The sequence below is a fragment of the Tachyglossus aculeatus genome, chromosome 11, assembly GCF_015852505.1.
Source record: "Tachyglossus aculeatus isolate mTacAcu1 chromosome 11, mTacAcu1.pri, whole genome shotgun sequence".
Lineage (NCBI taxonomy): Eukaryota > Metazoa > Chordata > Mammalia > Monotremata > Tachyglossidae > Tachyglossus > Tachyglossus aculeatus.
This window is the reverse complement of record NC_052076.1, coordinates 30,052,738-30,073,490: the sequence shown is the minus strand read 5'-3', so window position 1 is coordinate 30,073,490 and position 20,753 is coordinate 30,052,738. Positions and strand designations below refer to the sequence as shown.

The window sequence follows — 20,753 nt, the reverse complement described above, 5'->3', positions numbered from 1 at the left end:
TCACCAAGGAAATGTTCACTAGATTGTAAACTTCTCCAAGGCAGGGATAATGGCTACCAACCTTCTTATTTGCTCTCAAGCACTTAGTACAGAGCTCTGCACACAGTAAGTGCTCAATAAATAGCACTGGTGGATTGATTGGGTAGAGCAACAAAGGGGCAGCAGTACCTCTGCCCATTGGTGAGGAGCTAGCCTGAGAAGATGGGCAGATGGTTAGGCCCAACAACAGGGGGATCAATCAATCAATCAATCAATCAATCGTATTTATTGAGCGCTTACTATGTGCAGAGCACTGTACTAAGCGCTTGGGAAGTACAAATTGGCATCACAATTTGTGATTGTGATGCCACAATCACAATGGGGGATGGAATAGATAACCTCTTCTCAGGCAACCTCTTGGCCCCACAACCCCTTGGTTCTCTTTTATGGAGAAAGGGCAGGGGGAACACCTAAAGGGTGGCAGGAGCTGGAGGTCTGAGGAAGGTCTGCTGTGGAAAGTCCACCCTCTCTGTCCCTATAAAGGGCAGAAACTAAAACGCCCCTCCATCACCAGTGAAAGGAGCTGCATGAGGCGGATTTAGAGGGAGGGAAGACAATACAGCCACCTCCCTGTAGAACAGGAAGTTCTTTGTGGGCAGAGATCACATCTACCAATGCTTTTGTACTGTACTTTCTCAAGCACCTTGTGCAGTGCTCTGCACACAGTAAGTGCTAGATAAATACCATTCATTGACTGGTTGATTCAATCAATCAGTCAATCAATCGTATTTATTGAGCGCTTACTGTGTGCACAGCACTGTACTAAGCGCTTGGGAAGTACAAGTTGGCAACATATAGAGACAGTCCCTACCCAACAGTGGGCTCACAGTCTAAAAGGTGGAGACAGAGAACAAAACCAAATATACTAACAAAATAAAATAAATAGAATAGATATGTACAAGTAAAATAAATAGAGTAATAAATATGTACAAACATATATACATATATACAGGTGCTGTGGGGAAGGGAAGGAGGTAAGATGGGGGGATGGAGAGGAGATGGATTCCTAATAAGACTCTACCACTTGTCAGCTGTGTGACCTTGGGCAAACCACTTACCTTATCTGGGCCTCAGTTACCTCATGTGTAAAATGGGGATTAAGATTGTGAGCCCCACGTGGGACAACCTGATCACCTTGTATCCCCCCCAGTGCTTAGAACAGTGCTTTGCACATAGTAAGAGCTTAACAAATGCCATTATTATTATTATTATTAAGATGGCATACTGGAAAGAGCATGGGCCCAGAAGTCTCAGATGGTCTGGGTTCTAATCCCAGCTGTGCCAAATGCTTGCTGTGTGACCTTGGGCAAGTCACTTAACTTCTGTGTGCCTCAGTGTTTTTGTTTTGTTTTTTATAGTATTTACTATATTACTATTACTATTATGGTATTTGTTAAGCGCTTACTATGTTCCAAGTACTGTTCTAAGCACTGGGGTAAATACAAGGTAATCAGGTTGTCCCACTTGGGGCTCACAGTCTCAATCCCCATTTTACAGATGAGGTAACGGTGGCACAGATAAGTTAAGTGACTCGCCCAAGGTCACATAACAGACAAGTGGCAGAACCAGGATTAGAACCCACAACCTCTGACTCCCAAGCCCGTGCTCTTGCCACTAGGTCACTAATTATTATATTATTTTTATTGTTGTTGAGCACTTACCTGGCACTGAACTAAGCGCTGGGGTAGATACAAGCTAATCAGGTTGGACACAGTCCCTGTCCCACATAGGGCTCACAATCTCAATCCCCATTTTAAAGATGAGGTAACAAAGGCACAGAGAAATGAAGTGACCTGCCCAAGGCCACACAGCAGATATGCGGCGGAGCTGGGATTAGAACCCAGGTCCTTCTGGCTCCCAGGCCCATCTTCTATCTAGTAGGCCACGTTGCTGCTTAGTCCTCCCATTCTCCCTCCTACTTCGACTGTGAACCCCATGCAGGACAGGGACTGTGTCCAACCTAATTCACTTGTACCTACCCCAGTGCTTTCCACAATGTTTGACATGCAGTAAGTGCTTAAGACATACCATTAAAAAAATTAAAAGTTTTACGGTCAGTCAGGGAGAAAGTAGCCAGGACATAATTGATCCAGTGATTCCACTCTGCCCCTCCATAGCATGCTGAGGATACCCTGTCCAAACTGGTTATCTTGTATCTTTCCCAGAGCTTAGAACAGTGTTTGAACACATAGTAAGCACTTAACAAACACCCCAATTATTATTATTAATTATGATTACCTGCCCTGTGTGCTTATCCACCACATGAAAGCGGGTATCATACTGAGGCTGCCAGCTGATCCCGTCCATGAAGGCTTTCCCCCGCAGTTTGGAAGTGACCATTTTCCACAAGTCTATCTTTACTGGCTGTTCGATGAAAATGATGTAGTTTTTGGTCATTCCTGTAAGGTCCAAGCAAATGATTCATTCATTCATTCAATGGTATTTACTGAGCACTTAATGTGTGCAAAGCACTGTAATACGTACTTGGAAGAGTACAATAGAGCAATAAACAGACATATTCCCGGCACACAATGAGCGTTACCTCATCTGTAAAATGGGGATTGAGACTGTGAGCCCCAAGTGTGACAACCTGATTACCTTGTCTAGATGGAGAATCCCAGTCAGCAGTATGGCATAATGGATAGAACATGGACCTGGGAATCAGAAGGTCACGGGTTCTAATTCTGGCTCCCCACTTATCTGCTGTGTGGCCTTGGGCAAGATACTTCACTTCTCTGTGCCTCAGTTACCTTATCTGTAAAATGGGGATGGAGACTGTGAGCCCCATGTGGCACAGGGACTGTGTCCAACCCAATAACTTGACAAATCCAACGGCTACTCTATCCTAATGCTCCTCGACCTCTCAGCTGCCTCTGACACTGTGGTCCACCTCCTCCTCCTGGAAACATTATCCAACCTTGGATGCACTAACACTGTCCTCTCCTGGTTCTCCTCTTTTCTGTCTGGCCGTTCATTCTCAGTCCTTCACGGGCTCCTCCTCTGCCTCCCACCCCTAACTGTGGGGCTCCCTCAAGGTTCTCAGTTCCCTTCTATTCTCCATCGACGCTCATTCCCTTGGAGAACTCATTTGCTCCCACGGCTTCAACTACCATCTCTATGCAGGTGGTACCCAAATCGACATCTCCTCCCCGATCTCTCTCCCTCTCTCCAGGTTCGCATCTTCTCCTGCCTTCAGGGCATCTCTGCGTGGATGTCCTCCCATAACCTCAAACTTAACGTGTCCAAAACAGTGCTCCTTATCTTCCCATCCAAACCCTGTCCTCTCGTGAACTTTTCCATCACGGTAGACGGCACCACCATCCTTCCTGTCTCCCAAGCCCGTAACCTTGGAGTTATCCTTGACTCCTCTCTGTCATTCAATTCACATATTCAATCCGTCACCAAATCCTGTCAGTCTCACCTTCACAACATAGCTAAAATCTGCCCTTTCTTTTCCACCCAAACTGCTACCACATTAATACTATCACTCATCCTACCCCGCCTAGATTACTGCACCAGCCTCCTTGCTGATCTCCCAACCTCCCCACTCCAGTCCATACTTCACTCTGTTGCCAGAATCATCTTTCTACAGATATGTTCAGGGCATGTCACCCCCTTCCTCAAAAATCTCCAGTGGTTGCCTATCCACCTCCATATCAAACAAAAACTCCTCACCATTGGCTTTAAAGCTCTCCATCACCTTGTCCCCTCCTACCTCACCTAGCTTCTCTCCTTCGACAACCCAGCCTGCACATTTTGCTCCTCTGGTGCTAACCTTCTCACTGTGCCTCGATCTTGCCTGTCTTGCCGCCAACCCCTGGCCCGTGTCCTACCTCCAGCCTGGAACGTCCTCCCTCTCAAATCTGACAGACAATTACTCTCCCCGCTTCAAAGCCTTACTGAAGGTCCATCTCCTCCAAGAAGTCTTCCCAAACTAAGCCCCACTTTTCCTTATCTCCCACTCCCTTCTGTGTCACCCTGACTTGCTCCCTTTGGTCTTCCCCTCCCTGCCCCACAGCACTTAAATATATATCTGTAATTTTATTTATTTATATTGATGTCTGTTTATTTGTAATAATAATAATAATGATGGCATTTATTAAGCTCTTACTATGTGCAAAGCACTATTCTAAGTGCTGGTGAGGTTACAAGGTGATCAGATTGTCCCACGGAGGGCTCACAGTCCTAATCCCCATTTTACAGATGAGGGAACTGAGGCACAGAGGAATGAAGTGACTTGCCCAAAGTCACACAGCTGACAATTGGCAGAGCTGGGATTTGAACCCATGACCTCTGACTCCAAAGCTCGTGCTCTTTCCACTGAGCCACGGTCTGTCTCCTCCACCATTTAGGCTGTGAGCTCGTCGAACGATTGACACTCTTTATTGTTGCATTGTACTTTCCCAAGCGCTTAGTACAGTGCTCTGCTCATAGTAAGAACTTAATAAACATTATTGAATGAATGAGAGTACAATAGAACAATAAACAGACACATCCCCTGCCCAATGAGCCCACAGTCTAGATGGAGAGACAGACATTAATATATATAAATAAATTACAGATATTTAGGAATATGGGCCCAATCTTGGCTGGTTTGGGGACTTACCAAAGCTGTGGTAATAGGACGGTTTCATCTTTTCGGCAGGATAGATGGAGCAGATCACCCGGGCTCCAGCTAGCTCCCCCAGGCCACCCTCTCTCTGCGGGGGAATCTGAATAACGTTGTAACAGGAGCCTGAGGAATGAGAACGGGGTCAAAATAATAATCATAATAATAATTGTGGCATTTGTTAAGCACTCACTATGTTCCAGGCATTGTTCTAAGCGCTGGGGTGGATATGAGCAAATTGGGTTGGGCACAGTCCCTGTCCCACACGGGGCTCGCAATCCTAGACCCCATTTTACACCTGGGATAACTGAGCCCCAGAGAAGTGAAGTGACTTGCCCAAGCCCACACAGCAGATAAGGGGCGGAGCCAGGATTAAAACCCAGGTCCTTCTGACTCTCAGGCCCAGGCTCTATCACTAGGCCATGCTGCCAAGCTGCCATCTCTGATCAGCCTGGTCTGATGTCCGTTCCGAGGCGGATAAGTGGCAGGTAAATTCCCACAGGGCAGTTGGGTGGGATATCCGTGTTCTGGGAAGGTTTGGCGGGTGGGGAAGGTGAAGCTTGTGGGCTCTGCTCTCACGTTTTAAAGTGGGAAGATCATGAGAAGCAGCGTGGAATAGAGGATAGCGCATGGACAGAGTGGATAGAGTCTAATCCTGACTCCACCACTTGTCTGCTTTGTGACCTTAGGCAAGTCACTTTACTTCTTTGTGCCTTACTTCCCTCATCAGTAAAATGGGGATTAAGACTGTGAGCCCCATGTGGGACAGGGACTGTGTCCAATGTGATTACCTTGTATCTACCTCAGCACTTACAGCAGTGCCTGGCACATAGTAACAGATACTATAATTACATTTACAATCTAAAGGGGGGGAAAGACATTAGAGAAGCAGCGTGGCTCAGTGGAAAGAGCACGGGCTTTGGAGTCAGAGGTCATGGGTTCAAATCCCAGCTCTGCCACTTGTCAGCTGTGTGACTTTGGGCAAGTCACTTCACTTCTCTGTGCCTCAGTTACCTCATCTGCAAAATGGGGATTAAGACTGTGAGCCCCACGTGGGACAACCTGATCACCTTGTAACCTCCCCAGTGCTTAGAACAGTGCTTTGCACATAGTAAGTGCTTAATAAATGCCATTATTATTATTATTATTATTATTATTATTATTATTATTATTATTGGCTAATAGGCTAACTTGCCAGTGCCAGTTCTCGGCTCTCTAATGATGCTCCCCTGCCCATTTGGCGCAGTTGGCATCAGAGAGCGCTGCCATAACAGGAGGAGAAAGACCCATTGAGGGAGTAAACCAGTTAGTCAGTTAACTGTATTTATTGAGAACTTACTGTGTACACAGCATTGTAACTAAGCCCTTCGGAGAGTACAATACAACAATATAACAGACCCATACACTGCCCACAAAGAGCTTACAGTCTAGAGGGGGAGACGGACAATAATAGAAATAAATACATGACAGATATGGACATAAGTGCTATGGGGCTGGGAGGGGACGTGAGTAAAGGGAGCAAGTCAGGGCGACGCAGAAGGGAGAGGAAGAAAAGGAAAAGAGGGTTTAGTCAGGGAAGGCCTTTTGGAGGAGATGTGTGTTCAATAAGGCTTTGAAGAGGGGGAGAGTAACAAACAAAAGCAGCCTGGCCTAATGGCTAGGGCCTGGGCTCTGGAATCAGAGGGACCTGGTTCTAAACCCAGCTGTGCCACTTGTCCTACTGGCTGACCTTGGGCAAGTCACTTCACTTCTCTGGGCCTCAGTTCCTTCAACTGTAAAATGGGGGTAACGACTGTGAGCATGTGGGACAGGGACTGTGTCCAACCTAATTAACTTGCATCTACCCCAGCGGTTAGAACAGTGCCTGGCACATAGTAAACACTTAACAAATACCACTGAAAAAAGTGGGAAGCCCCCAGCTCCCTGCTGCTTTGTGGGGATTTAAACAGTTTACGGACTCTGAACAAGGAGAAGACGCTAATCCCAGAAGCCAGGGCTCAGGTTTCCGAGTTTCCTCAAGCAGTGAGGAAATCATTCAGATGGCATTTGAGCCCCTGGGACCCTTCTGTGGGATAAGGGTGGTGAGTCTGATTGACTCAAAAAAGGAGACTTAAAATAAGCCTTAAAGAGGCAGCACAAATGCTACCAGATTGTTAAATAATAATGATAATAATGATTGTGGTATTTGTGAGGCATTTATTACATGCCAAGCGCTGGGATGGACACAAGATAATCAGGTCGACAAATACAGGGACCACCTGGGCAGAGCTCAGGGTACCACCTGGGCTTCTGCCACCTCTGTCCCTATCCCACACGGGCTCACGGTCTGAATAGGAGGTACTAAATCCCCATTTTACAGATGAGGAAACCGAGGCACAGAGAAGTGCAGCAACTTGCCCAAGGTCATAAAGCAGGTAAGCGGTTCTCTGGATCCCAGGGCTGTACTCTGTCCACTAGGCCACTCACAGGGTCCAAGGGGCAACATGGAGCTGAAAGGGATTGGGGGCCAGGAAAGATCTACAGCTGATTTCTGTGTTGAAATTAAGGCTGGCTTCTAGGCCAAGAGACTCCGTGGCTTTTCAGCTGGGGAGTCAGGATTGGGCTGTAAACTCACTGTGGGCAGGGAACGTGACTACCAGCTCTCTAGACTGTCAGCTCATTGTGGGCAGGGACTGTGTCTGTTTATTGTTCTACTGAACTCTCCCGAGCACTTAGTACAGTGCTTTGCACACAATAAACGCTCAATAAATACGATTAACTGAATGGATGAATTATATTCTACTCTCCCAAGCACATAGTACAGTGCTCTGCACACAGTAATCAACCAATCAATCGTATTTATTGAGCGCTTACTGTGTGCAGAGCACTGTACTAAGCACTTGGGAAGTACAAGCTGGCAACATATAGAGACAGTCCCTACCCAACAGTGGGCTTACAGTCTAAAAGGGGGAGCCAGAGAACAAAACCAAACATACTAACAATATAAAATAAATAGAATAGATATGTACAAGTAAAATAAATAAATACAAGTACAAGTAAACAGTAAGCACTCAATACGACGGATTGATGGATTGACATATTCTAGATTGTGTGAAAGGCTCCAGGATCTGGGGAGTTTGTAAATGTGAGTCAGAATGTTTTCCATCTATGTGGGCCACTGTTGACAGGGAACCCTTTTGATTTCCTGGCATTGTGGGCACCCACTGGCCTGCCAACAACCACAACATTCTGGGCATTTCCTGGGCACCTAGGAGAGGAGCTCAGGGGACCACCTGGGCTTCTGCCATCTCCAACTCCTTCCTCCAGAGGTCTGGCCTTCGGGGTGGCCAAGAAGGTGACACCCTTGTCCCTGTTGAGTTCTCATTCATTTTCCGGTTTGGGCTAAGGGGGAGCCGGGGTGGACAGGGGCCACACTCCGAAAGGGCCTCTAGCAGGAAGGATGGCGATGGCTCAAAGAAGCAGCATGGCCTAACGGGTACAGCACTAGGTCCTTGTAGTCAGAAGGACCTGGGTTCTAATCCCGGCTCCGCCACTTTTCAGCTGGGTGACCTTGGACAAGTCACTTCACTTCTCTGGACCTCAGTTACCTCACCTGGAAAATGGGGATTAAGACTGGGAGCCCTGTGTGGGACGGGGACTGCGTCCAACCCAATTGGCTTGTATCCACTCCAGTGCTTAGTACAGTGCCTGGCATATAGTAAGCAATCAAGAAAAATCACAATTATTATTAACCCCACTACACTGTCAGCTCCTTGAGGGTGGGGATCAATTAATCAAAGGTATTTATTCATACTTACTGTGTGAATAATACTGTGCTATGCAATTGTGAGAGTACGACAGAGTTAGTAGATAACGATCCCTACCCACATGGAATTTACAATCTAAAGGGGGAGACAGACATTAAGTGCTTATTGTGAGTGCTTGGCAGAAGACAACACAATAGAGTTGGTAGACATGTTCCCTGCCTTCAAGGAGCTTTCAGTCTAGAGAGGGAGACAATATTAAAATACTTTAAATATTTTAAATATAAGTATTTAAATACTTTAAATAATTTTAATATGAATACAAGTGCTCTGTGGCCCAGGGTGGAATGAAAATCAAGTGCTGAAAATCGACAGATCCAAGTGCATAGGCAATGCCAAAGAGAGGGGAGTAAGGGGAAAAGGGGTTTAGTCGGGGAAGGCCTCTTGGAGATGTGATCGTATCCACCAATCCTCTTGTACTGTACTCTCCCCGGTGCTTACCCCAATGCTTTATCTACCGTAGGCACTCAATAAATAGCACCGATGGATCGATTACTTAACTGTCTTAGACCTCACTCTAGTCTGCCCCGGGATTGTGCAGGCGATCCATTGCACTAGAAGAGTACCTTTTTCTACCCCATCATTCTACATGCTCTGTCGCTCAGTCAATCAGTCGTATTTATTGAGCGCTTACTGAGCACTTGAGAAAAGTACAATGGAATTAGTGGACCCGTTTCCTGCCCTCAAGGAGTTTTCAAACTAGCAAGATGCCCAGGGGATTTTGGGGCCCCTGTCCTATCCCAGCCCAGTGCCTTGCCCTGTGTTACCACGTTCAAAGTTCCCTGCTCATGAGCCAAGGCCCAATGTGCCCAGCTAAACAAGAAGAAGAAGAAGAAGAGGAGGAGGAGGAGGAGGAGGAGGAGGAGGAGGAGGAAGAGGAGGAGAAGGAGAAGGAGAAGGAGAAGGAGAAGGAGAAGGAGAAGAAGAAGAAGAAGAAGAAAAAGAAGAAGAAGAAGAATCGTGGTATTTGTTAAGCACTTACTATGTGCCAGGCACTGTTCTAAGCGCTGGGGTAGATACAAGGTAATCAAGTTGACATTGCCCCTGTCCCACATGGGGTTCACAATCTTAATCCCCATTTTACAGATGAGGGAACTGAGGGACAGAGAAGTAGAGTGATTTACACAAGGTCACACAGCAGACTGTGGGGGCTGGAGGGGCATCCGAAGGTCAGGAGCGGAAGGGGGGTGGAAGGGGGCCCTAATCATGTGCAGGCTAAAAAGGTGGGCAAGGGGTCCGGTGGCACTTGGCCTACTGGGAAAAGGCAGTGCTGAAGACATTAACAGCTGGCTGGTGTCTCTGCCGGGCACCTTCAAACGCCTTAGCCATAGCCCCCCTCCCCAGGTAGACTAGCCGCTCAGTGCCCGCGTTTCGGAGATCAGGGTCCCGGCTCACCGTGTGGCCCATAGGAGTTACCCATGTTGTATGCTGTTCCATCAGGGTCGTAGTGAGGGTGGGCGGTGGCACCGTTCACGGCTATGACCTTGCTCCAATCCACCTGCAAATTCAAGGCCCTGGGTTAGCTCCTGGTGGGCAGGGATCATATTATCAACCCTAATGTCTTGTACTCTCCCAAAGGCTGCGGAGCAATGTGGCTTAGTGGTTAGAGCATGGGCCTGGCATTCAGGAGCACCTGGGTTCCAATCCCAGCTCCACCACGAATCTGTTTGACCTTGGGCAAGTCACTTCACTTCTTTGGGCCTTAATTCCCTCAGCTATAAAACAGGGATTGTGACTGTGAGCCCCATGCAGGAGAGGGACTGTGTCCAACTCGATTTATTTGTGCTCACCCCAGCACTTAGAACAGTGCCCGGAGCATAGTAAATGCTTAACAAATACCACGATTATTATTATTACAGAGTTCTGCTCAAGGTAGGTTCTCAATAAACTGATTGGTTTCTGCCCTCGCAGAGCTGAGGGGCTAGTAGGATTCCAACTGTTAGATGGGGAAAGCACTGAGCATTTTAAAACCCTCCTGATCCTCTGGAGTGAAAACAGCTCCTCCTGTGAAGCACCTGTAAAGAATCCCACATTCTTTGCGATACACAGCAGGCATGGGCATGCAAACGGCAGGTGCATGGGCTTGATCCATGGTGAAACAACCCAAGGGTGAGAAAATACTAAACGCCTCAACCTCAGGCAAGAAAAGGCAAACAGACTTGCATGAGTGGGTTCTAAAGAGGTGAGCAGTCAGGCGATCTGGGTTCTAAAGCTGGTGGATTACAGCACAAGTCTGGGAATCAGAAGGACCTGGGTTCTAGTCCCTGCTTGGCCATGTGTCTGCTTTGTGACCTGGGGCAAGTCACTTTACTTCTCGGTGCCTCAGTTAACTCACCGTAAAATGGGGATTAAGCCTGTGAGCCCCATGGGGGACAGGGGTAATTTGTATCTACCTCAGCGCTTAAAACAGTGTTTGACACATAGTAAGCGCTTAACAAATACCACCATTAGTACAGTGCTCTGCCCACAGTAAGCACTCAATTAAAGACCACACTGATTTTTTTTATGGTATTTGTTCAGCGCTTACTCTGTGCCAGGAACTGTACTAAGCACTAGGGTAGATTCAAGATAATCAGGTTGGACATAGTCCCTGTCCCACACAGGGCTCAGAGTCTTAATCACCCTTTTACAGACGTGGGAACTTGACTCTAATCCCGACTCAACCACTTGCCTGATATGTGACCTGGGGCCAGTCATTTAATTTCTCTGTTTAATTTCCTTGTTGGTAAAATGGGGATTAAATACCTGTCCCCCCTCCCCCTTAGCCAGTGAGCCCCAGGTAGAACAGGGACTGATTTATCTTTTATCTATTCCAGAGCTTAGAACACTGCTTGGCAAATAGAAAGTGCTAAACAAATACCGTCATTATGAACATTATTAGTCTTAGAATGGAAATGTAGGGCTTCCTGACCCCTGGCACTCTGGATCCTGGGTCCTTTGTCATATCCGAACTCATTCCGGAATTTGACTTTAAAGCATTCAATCAGCTCGCCCCCTTCTACCTCACTACTCTCCTACTACAATTCAGCCTGCATTCACTTCACTCCTCTAATTCCAACCTACGCTCTGTACATCAGTCTGGTCTATCTCACCCGGCCTCTTGCCCACATCCTGCCTCTGGCCTGGAATGCCCTCCCTCTTCATGTCTGACAGTGACTCTTCCCCCCTTCAAAGCTTTATCGAAGGCCCACCTCCTTCAAGAGCCCTTCCCTGACTGAGCCCTCTTTTTCTTTTCTTCCACTCCCTTTCACATCACCCTGAGTTGCTCCCTTTATTCATGCACCCTCCCAGCCCCACAGCATTTACGTACATATCTGTAATTTATTTATTTATATTATTGTCTGTCTCCCCCTCTAGAGTGTAAGCTCGTTGTGAGCAGGGAATTTGTCTGTTATATTGTTTTACTGTACTCTCCCAAGCATTTAGTATTTAGCATTTTAGACTGTGAGCCCACTGTTGGGTAGGGACTGTCTCTATAGGTTGCCAACTTGTACTTCCCAAGCGCTTAGTACAGTGCTCTGCACACAGTAAGCGCTCAATAAATACGATTGATTGATTGATTTAGTACAGTAAGTGCTCAGTAAATATGATTGATTGATTCCAAGTGGTGAGGGATTTGCAAGATTCCCCCCTGCCTTGCACTGGGGGAAATAGGAACCTCTGTGGGTGGAGGGGAGAGTCACCTCAGCTCAGTTTCCCCTCCCAACTCAGACTTGAGGCCCCCTGACTGCAGGAGGACACTGGAAGCAGCAGATCAGGAAATGGTGGAAGGGGCACTATCAATCTATCAATCCTATTTAATAATATTATTATTAATAATAATAATAATAATAATAATAATAATGGTATTTGTTAAATGCTTACTAAGTGCCAAGTACTGTTCTAAGCACTGATTGAGCGCTTACTGTGTGCAGATCACTGTATTTAACCCTCAGGAGAATACAATATAACAGAATTAGTAGACACGTTCCCTGTCCACAACCAATTGTATTTGAGTACTTTCTGTGTGCAGACATGGGCGAGGTACAGTGAGTAGGTTGGCATTAGAGGAGCCAAATGTGCGTGCTGGGTTGTAGTAGGAGAGTAGCGAGGTGAGGTAGGAGGGGGCAAGGGATTGAGGGCTTTAAAGCCGATGGTGAGGAGTTTCTGTTACTGACTGTGTGACTCTGGGCAAGTCACTTAACTTCTCTGGGCCTCAGTTCCCTTATCTGTAAAATGGGGATTAAGACTGTGAGCCCCCAGTGGGACATCCTGATCACCTTGTAACCTCCCCAGCGCTTAGAACAGTGCTTTGCGCATAGTAAACGCTTAACAAATACCATCATTATTATTATGAGGAGGTGGACGGGGGAAATATGTGGAACTCACACGACTCATACATAGCCCACCCGCCCCGCCTCACCCTCTCTTAGCCACAGGGGTTAACCCCGGTGGAGGAAATGGTCAGGAACAAGTCTGGTGACCAGAGGGCAGCATTTCTGGGGTGCAGCAAGGCACCTCACGGTCAACTGGACACAGAGCTTCCTGGGTTTGGCTCACAGAGGTTCATCCTCTAGACTGTAAACTTGTTGCGGGCAGGGAACAAGTCCCAATTCTGTTGTAGTCTCCCAAGCACTTAGTACGAGTGCTCAGTAAATACCATTGATTAATTGATTGCTCCCTGTTTCTCCCTGTGTGGGGTCCCTACAAAGCCATTCGTAGGGAAGGATAATCAATCTATTAATGGTATTTATTGAATGCTTCCTATGTTCAGAGCACTATTCTGAGCACTTGGGAGAGTACAATACAAGAAAATTAGCAGACTCGTTCCCTGCCCATAATGAGTTTACAGTCTAGAGGGGGAGATGGACATTAATAGGAATAAATAATGTATAATGAATAATTTAAAGATATGTACACAAGTGCTGTGGGTTTGGGGGGGGATGACTATCAAATGTCCAGTGAACAACTCAGCAAAAATAATAATAATAATATTAGTACTTACTATGTGCCAAGCACTCTTGTAAGCACTGGGATAGATGAGTTGGGACATGGTCCCTGTCCCACATGGGACTCCCTGTCTTAATCCCCATTTTACAGATAAGGTAACTGAGGTCCAGGGAAGTGAAGTGATTTGCCCAAGGTCGCACAACAGACACGTGGCAGAGCTGGGATTAGAACCCAGTTCCTTTTGTCTCCAAGGCCCATGCTCTATCAACTAAGCCACACTGCTTGCCCATCGACTGCCCACCCAGCTTGTACCTTTTTAGTCCTTTCCAGGGTTTCTAGATCCACTTTGCTGATGAAGTTGGTCTCAGTGCTGACGTAATAGTCCCCCTGGTACTGAACGTAGTTGACGCTGGTATTGTCGGTTATCTCTGAAATCGAAGCCACAGGTATTTAATTCTGGGCTAAGGTCTGAGTCCCACTGCAACAGCTTCTGATTGCTTAAGTCCTTTAAAAAAAACAGTTTTGTCAAAACACATTCCCTGGCAAAGCGCGCCGATATGTGGAGTGTCACCAATAACAAAGGTAGTTATTAACTTATTATGGCATTTGTTAAGCACTTAGTGTGCGTCAAGCACTGTTCTAAGCTCTGGGTAGATGCAAATTAATTAGGTCAGACACAGTTCCTGTCTCGCATGGGGCTCATAGTCTAAGTAGGAGAGAGGACAGGGATTGAGTCTCCATTTTACAGTTGAGAAAACTGAGGCAAAGAGAAGTGACTTGCCCAAGGTCACACAGCAAGCAAGTGGCAGAGCTGGCATTAGAACCCAGGTCCTCTGAGGTTCACTAAGCCCTGCTGCTTCATTCATTCATTCATTCATATTTATTGAGTGTTTACTGTGTGCAAAGCATTGTACTAAGTGCTTGGGAGGGAACATTGTAATAATAAACAGACACATTCCCTGCCAACGAGTTTAGAGTCTAAAGACAACAAGCTTATAGTCTAGAGATGAGCTTACAGTCGGTGCGAAAGCATTGTGCTAAGCCCTGGGGTAAACACAAGGTAATGGATCAGACTGTGCCAGTCCCACCTAAGTCTCATGATCTAAGGGGTGGAGAGAACAGGAATTTTAACTCTTATTTTACAGATGCAGAAGCTGAGGGCCAGGGAGATGAAGTGACCAGCCCGAGTATATCCGTAGCAGTGCCCAGACTAGAACCCAGGTCTCCTGATTCCCTGCCCCGGACTCTTTCCCCTAGCCAATTGTATCCATCCCCCAAACTGCTCAAATGCATTCTGATGATCAGGGAAGAAGAAAAGCCCTTTACTAAGGGTCTCGAACTTGGACATGAATCGCTCGAAAAGACTCTTGCATGGGTCTGGGAGGGCCAGGGTTCCAAATTCGGAGACCATGATGCGTCCATGGGAGCTGTTGGCCAAGTAAGTGTCGCTCTGTAGAAACTTGCTCTTGTAGGTCACGGTGCCATTTTCCAGCTTGAACTGGTGGAGCAGGGCCATTCCGTCAAACCAGTGGTTATACCTTTGATCAAGAGCAGGGACACAATTATCGACAGCCAAGAAGCCAGTCAGTCAGTCAGTTGATCATACTTAGCGCTTACTATAATAATAATAGTGGCATTTATTAAGCGCTTACTATGTGCAAAGCACTGTTCTAAGCACTGGGAAGGTTAGAAGGTGATCAGGTTGTCCCAAGAGGGGCTCACAGTCTTAATCCTCATTTTACAGATGAGGTAGCAGGCCCAGAGAAGTTAAGTGACTTGCCCAAAGTCACACAGCTGACAATTGGTGGAGCCGGGATTTGAACCCATAACCTCTGACTCCAAAGCCCGGGCTCTTTCCACTGAGCCACACTGCGTCTGTGCAGAGCACTGTAGTAAGCACTTGGGAAAGGACAATATATCAATATAACAGACGCATTCCCTCCCAAAGTGAGCTTAGAGTCTAGAGGGAGAGGCGGACATTAATAGAAATAAATAAATTACAGATATGGACATAAGCGCTGTAGGGCTGGGAGGGGGGATGAATGAAAGAAGGAAGTCAGGGCGATGCAGAAAGGAGAGAAGAGGAAAGGAGGGCTTAATTGGGGAAAGCCTCTTGGAGGAGATGTGCCTTCAATAACGCTTTGAAGGTGGGAGAGTCATTGTCTGTTGGATTTGAGGAGGGAGGGCATTCCAGGCCAGAGGCAAGACATGGGCGAGAGGTCGGAGGTAAAATAGATGAGATCTCTTCTCTGTCTTCCCCTTTTTTCTCTGTCTCCCCCTTTTAGACTGTGAGCCCACTGTTGGGTAGGGACTGTCTCTATATGTTGCCTATTTGTACTTCCCAAGCGCTTAGTACAGTGCTCTGCACATAGTAAGCGCTCAATAAATACGATTGATGATGATGATGATGATGATGATGATGATGATGAGATCAACAGTCAGGCCCAGGGACATGGACAAAGTTTCAGCCCAACCACCCAGCTCCCAGAGATGTCCAGTGAGAAGGAAGATGGGGATTCTGGGAGAAAACCGCCAGCCCCAGCAGCAGGCATCAGCTTCTTGGAGGCCTGGGGGGCAGCTGCCTCCCATGGATTTCTAACTGTGGGGGTGAAATCATTGTCTTTTGCCACCATGACCTCTTGAGTTGGACTGTGAGCCTTTTAGACTGTGAGCCCACTGTTGGGTAGGGACTGTCTCTATATGTTTCCAACTTGTACTTCCCAAGCACTTAGTACAGTGCCCTGCACACAGTAAGCGCTCAATAAATATGATTGATTGATTGACTGTAGATTGACTCACGCCAGGTCTCCGACAAGACTTGAGAGTTTCTGAATGGGGCTAAAAGATGCCCAAACTGCTCCCCCTTCTCTCAGGTCCCATTCCTCTGGCTCCCCTTAACAGCACCCCTCTTCTCATCCCCTCCCACATGAATTGTTGGCAAATATGCCTATTGTGCCTTCTCCTCATTCTCCTAATCCTTTGAAGGGACAGAAGAAGCCCTATGCATCACCCTGATTTGCTCATTTTATTCATTTCCCCCCTCCCAGCGCCACAGCAATTATATACATAATCTGTCATTTATTTCTATTAGTGTCTGTCTCTTCATCGAGGCTGTAAAGTCGAAGTGGGCAGGGAATGTGTCTTGTATACACAAGTATAATCTCCCAGGTGCTCAGTACAGTGGTCTGTACATAGTAAGAGCCCCATAAATACGACTGACAGTACTGACTTTGAAAAAGGTAAACTCCTTGAGGGCAGATATAACCCACATTTCAATCTGTCACCAAATCCTTTCAGTTCAACCTTCACGGCATCGCTAAAAGCCACCCTTTCTTCTCCAACCAAACTGCTACCACGTTAATCTGAACATTTATCCTTTCCCTCGATTGCTGCATCAGCCTCCTTGCTGACCTTCCCCCTTCCTGTCTCTCCCAACTCCAGTCCATACTTCACCTTGCTCTCTGAATCATTTTTCTACAAAAACATTCAAGGCGACATTTCCCCAGTCCTCAAGAAACTCCAGTGGTTGCCCATCCACCTCCCCATCAAACAGAAACTCCCTACCATCGGCTTTAAAGCATTCAATCACCTCGCCCCCTCCTGCCTCACCTCACTGCTGTCCTACCACAACGCAGCCCGCGCTTCGCTCCTCTAACGCCAACTATCCCGGACCTCGATCTCATTCATTCATTCATTCAATCGTATTTATTGAACACTTACAGTGTGCAGAGCACTGTACTAAGCGCTTGATCTATCTCGCCACCAGCCTCTCACCCAAGTCCTGCCTCTGGCCTGGAATGCCCTCCCTCCTCATATCTGACAGAGGATCACTCTCCCCACCTTATTGAAGGCACCTCTTCTCCTTTTCCTCCTCCTTTTCCTCTTCTCCCACTCCCTTCTGCATTATTCATTCATTCATTCAATCATATTTATTGTGCGCTTACTGTGTGCAGAGCACTGTACTAAGCGCTTGGGAAGTACAAGTCGGCAACATATAGAGACGGACCCTACCCAACAACGGGCTCACAGTCTAGAAGGGGGAGACAGACAACAAAACAAAACATGTAGACAGGTGTCAAAATCGTCAGAACAAATAGAATTAAAGCTATATGCACATCATTAACAAAATAAATAGAATAGTAAATATGTACAAGTAAAATAGAGTAATAAATCTGTACAAATATATACAAGTGCTGTGGGGAGGGGAAGGAGGTAAGGCGGGGGGGACGGGGAGGAGGAGAGGAAAAGGGGCTGAGTCTTGGAAGGCCTCCTGGAGGAGGTGAGTTCTCAGTAGGGCTTTGAAGGGAGGAAGAGAGCTAGTTTGGTGGATGTGTGGAGGGAAGGCATTCCAGGCCAGGGAAAGGATGTGGACCGAGGGTCAACAGCAGGACAGGCGAGAACGAGGTACAGTGAGGAGGTTAGCGGCAGAGGAGCGGAGGGTGCGGGCTGGGCTGTAGAAGGAGAGAAGGGAGGTGAGGTAGGAGGGGGCGAGGTGATGGACAGCCTTGAAGCTGAGAGTGAGGAGGTTTTGCTTGATTTGTAGGTTGAAAGGTAGCCAACGGAGATTTTTGAGGAGGGGAGTAACATGCCCAGAGCGTTTCTGCATAAAGATAATCCAGGCAGCAGAGTGAAGTGTAGACTGAAGTGGGGAGAGACAGGAGGATGTGAGATCAGAGAGGAGGCTAATGCAGTAATCCAATCGGGATAGGATGAGAGAATTGGATTTGCTCCTTTTATTCACAACTCCCTCGGCTTCATAGCACTGATGTACGTATAAATAATTTAATTATATTAATATGTCATTCAGGCAATCGTTCAATCACATTTATTTAATCATACTTATTGAGCACTTACTGTGTGCAAAGCACTGTACTAAGCAGTTGGGGGAGTACAATATAACAACAGACACATTCCCTGCTTACAACGAGCTTCCAGTCTAGCTGTCTCCCTACCTAGACTGTAAGTTCGTTGTGAGAAGGGAACGTGTCTACCAACTCTGTTATACTGTACTCTCCCAAGCGCTTAGTACACTGCTCTGTACTAGTGCCCCTTCTAGACTGTGAGCCTGTTGTTGGGTAGGGACTGTCTCTATATGTTGCAGATTTGTACTTCCCAAGTGCTTAGTACAGTGTTCTACACACAGTAAGCACTCAATAAATATGACTGAATGAATGAATGTACCCAGTAAGCATTTCATAAATACAAATGACTGACTGATACGGTGTCGACTAATTCTACAGTACCCTCCCAATTGCTCAGTATAGGGCTGTGCACACAGTAGGTGCTCAATAAATACCACTAATTGAGTCCTGGTGTGTAGCTGAATTCAGGGAACACTAAATGATGGGATTGAAGTTTTGAAGATCCAAGTTGACTCAGGCTGGGTTTTAGAGTTCACAGAAAGTAACTGGAGTTTTTGATTCTTTATCAAATGAACACTGGTTAGAGGATTTATATTTCCCTGAATTTGTAGGGTGTTTTTTTTTTCATTTTTCCAAAGTGCTTTCATCCCTGTGAGGAAGAGAGAGGCAGGTATTTTTATCGCCATTTTACAGATAAGGAGGCCGAGGTTCACAGAGGTTAAGTGACATATCCAAGATCACACGGTGGGTGAGATGCAGATCTGGACAAGAACACAGGTCCTCTGATTCCCAGCCAGGCCTGTGCCTTTTTCACTAGACCACCCGTGGGAAAGTTTAGGGGCGGAAGTTGATGATTATAGCCCAAAATTTCACTGGGCGAAGACTATGGAAATTAAGCCAAGTCAAGGGGTCTTTGTAGAGCTTTGAAATGAGAGATTAAAGCTTGGCTTTAAATAAAACTTTGTAATCTGAACCTATTTTTTCTTGAACCCAGGTACCTGGACTAATAATAAAAAGAATAATAATTGTAAATCAATCAATCATATTTATTGAGCGCTTACTGTGTGCAGAGCACTGTACTAAGCGCTTGGGAAGTACAAGTCGGCAACACATAGAGACAGTCCCTACCCAACAGCAGGCTCACAGTCTAGAAGTGCTTGTAAAGCACTTACTATGTGCCAAGCACTAGGGTAGATAGAAGATAATCAAATTGGACAGTCCCTGGGGTTCACAGACTAAGGACTAGTACTTTAATATTAAATGCCTAGCTGCCTAGACACTTGAGAAAAAATTATCAATCGATCAATCAAATTTATTGAGCACCTCTTTCTGTGTGCAGAGTACTGAATTAAATGCTTGGGTGGGTACAATATAACAGAGTTGGTAGACACTCCTTGCCCACAAGGAGCTTACAGTCTAGAGGGAGTAACAGACATTAAAATAAATTGTGGTTATGTCTATAAAAGGTGTGGAGCTGAGGGTGAGGTGAATATCAAGTGCTTAAAGGGTACAATTCCAAGTGCATGGATGACGCAGAAGGGAGAGGGAATACGGGAAGTGAGGGTTTAGCTGGGGAAGGCAAATTGGAGATGTGATTTTAATAAGGTTTTGAAGGTAAAGAGAGTGGTGGACTGTCAAATATGAAGGGGGAGAGAGTGCCAGACTAGAGACAGGATGGAGTTAGAAGAAAAATAAAAAATGAAGTCTCTGCCTTCATGATGCCCACTTATTCTATATGACCTGACAGTGCTTCAGCCAAGAGAAAGGAGGAGGGAGGGCAGTTATGGGAGAAGCCAGAGCGGTTATTAGATCCTTCGAACACACCCTCATGATAAAAACCAGATTTATTCTAGAAACCCAAGGCTTACTTTTCCTTCCCAAACTCGAATTTCCCAGGACCCGTCCGAACCAAACGGCCACTGAGCCACTTGGGAATGTGGCCTTTGATCCTGGTGGGGATGGGCTCGGGGGTCTCCTCCACGGTGGCCATTAACGGGGCTATGCACTGCAGGCCTCGCCGTAGTCTGGGAGCCACTGGCTTCCGCGGAGTCTCTGGTAGATAGTTCTTCAAAACTGTGGAGAGGAATGAAACGTGAGTGATGTCTTCAGCAGCCAATGGACACTTGCTCCATCAGCCCAGCCCTCTGAAGGTGGTCCCGAAAAGTCTGCCTTCACGACTTCCTGTGGGAATGAAGAAGTGTTTGCAAGCATCTGTGAGAGCTCCCTGGTCCTGGTACTGTGGGATCTGATGAACAGTAGTTATTAATAATAATAACGGTATTTAAGTGCTTACTTTGTACCAATATTATTATTATTATTATTGTGGTATGTTAAGCGCTTAACCAAAACGCCCATGACAGTTTATATGCCAAGCACTGTGCTAAATGCAGTGCAATCAGATCAGACACAAGCCCTCTCCCACAAAAAACTCCCAATCTAAGGGGAAGGGCAAACAGGCATTTAATCCCCATTTTACTCATGGGTAAAACGAGGTCTGGAGAAATTAAGTGA

General features: G+C 46.5%; 1 protein-coding gene across 2 annotated transcripts in view; it reads right to left on the bottom strand.

Moving 5' to 3' along the window:
• The window catches only part of BCO2 (beta-carotene oxygenase 2), a 44,230-nt gene that overhangs the window by 12,092 nt on the left and 11,385 nt on the right, over window positions 1-20,753 (bottom strand). For both annotated transcript variants that reach the window (XM_038753859.1, XM_038753860.1), the window contains exons 2-7: window positions 20,111-20,315; window positions 14,707-14,918; window positions 13,693-13,808; window positions 9,847-9,949; window positions 4,646-4,774; window positions 2,278-2,438 (exon numbers count right to left, since the gene is read on the bottom strand). In XM_038753859.1, the coding sequence (XP_038609787.1) occupies window positions 2,278-2,438; window positions 4,646-4,774; window positions 9,847-9,949; window positions 13,693-13,808; window positions 14,707-14,918; window positions 20,111-20,315 (926 nt within the window). The remainder of the gene's footprint in view (window positions 1-2,277; window positions 2,439-4,645; window positions 4,775-9,846; window positions 9,950-13,692; window positions 13,809-14,706; window positions 14,919-20,110; window positions 20,316-20,753) is intronic.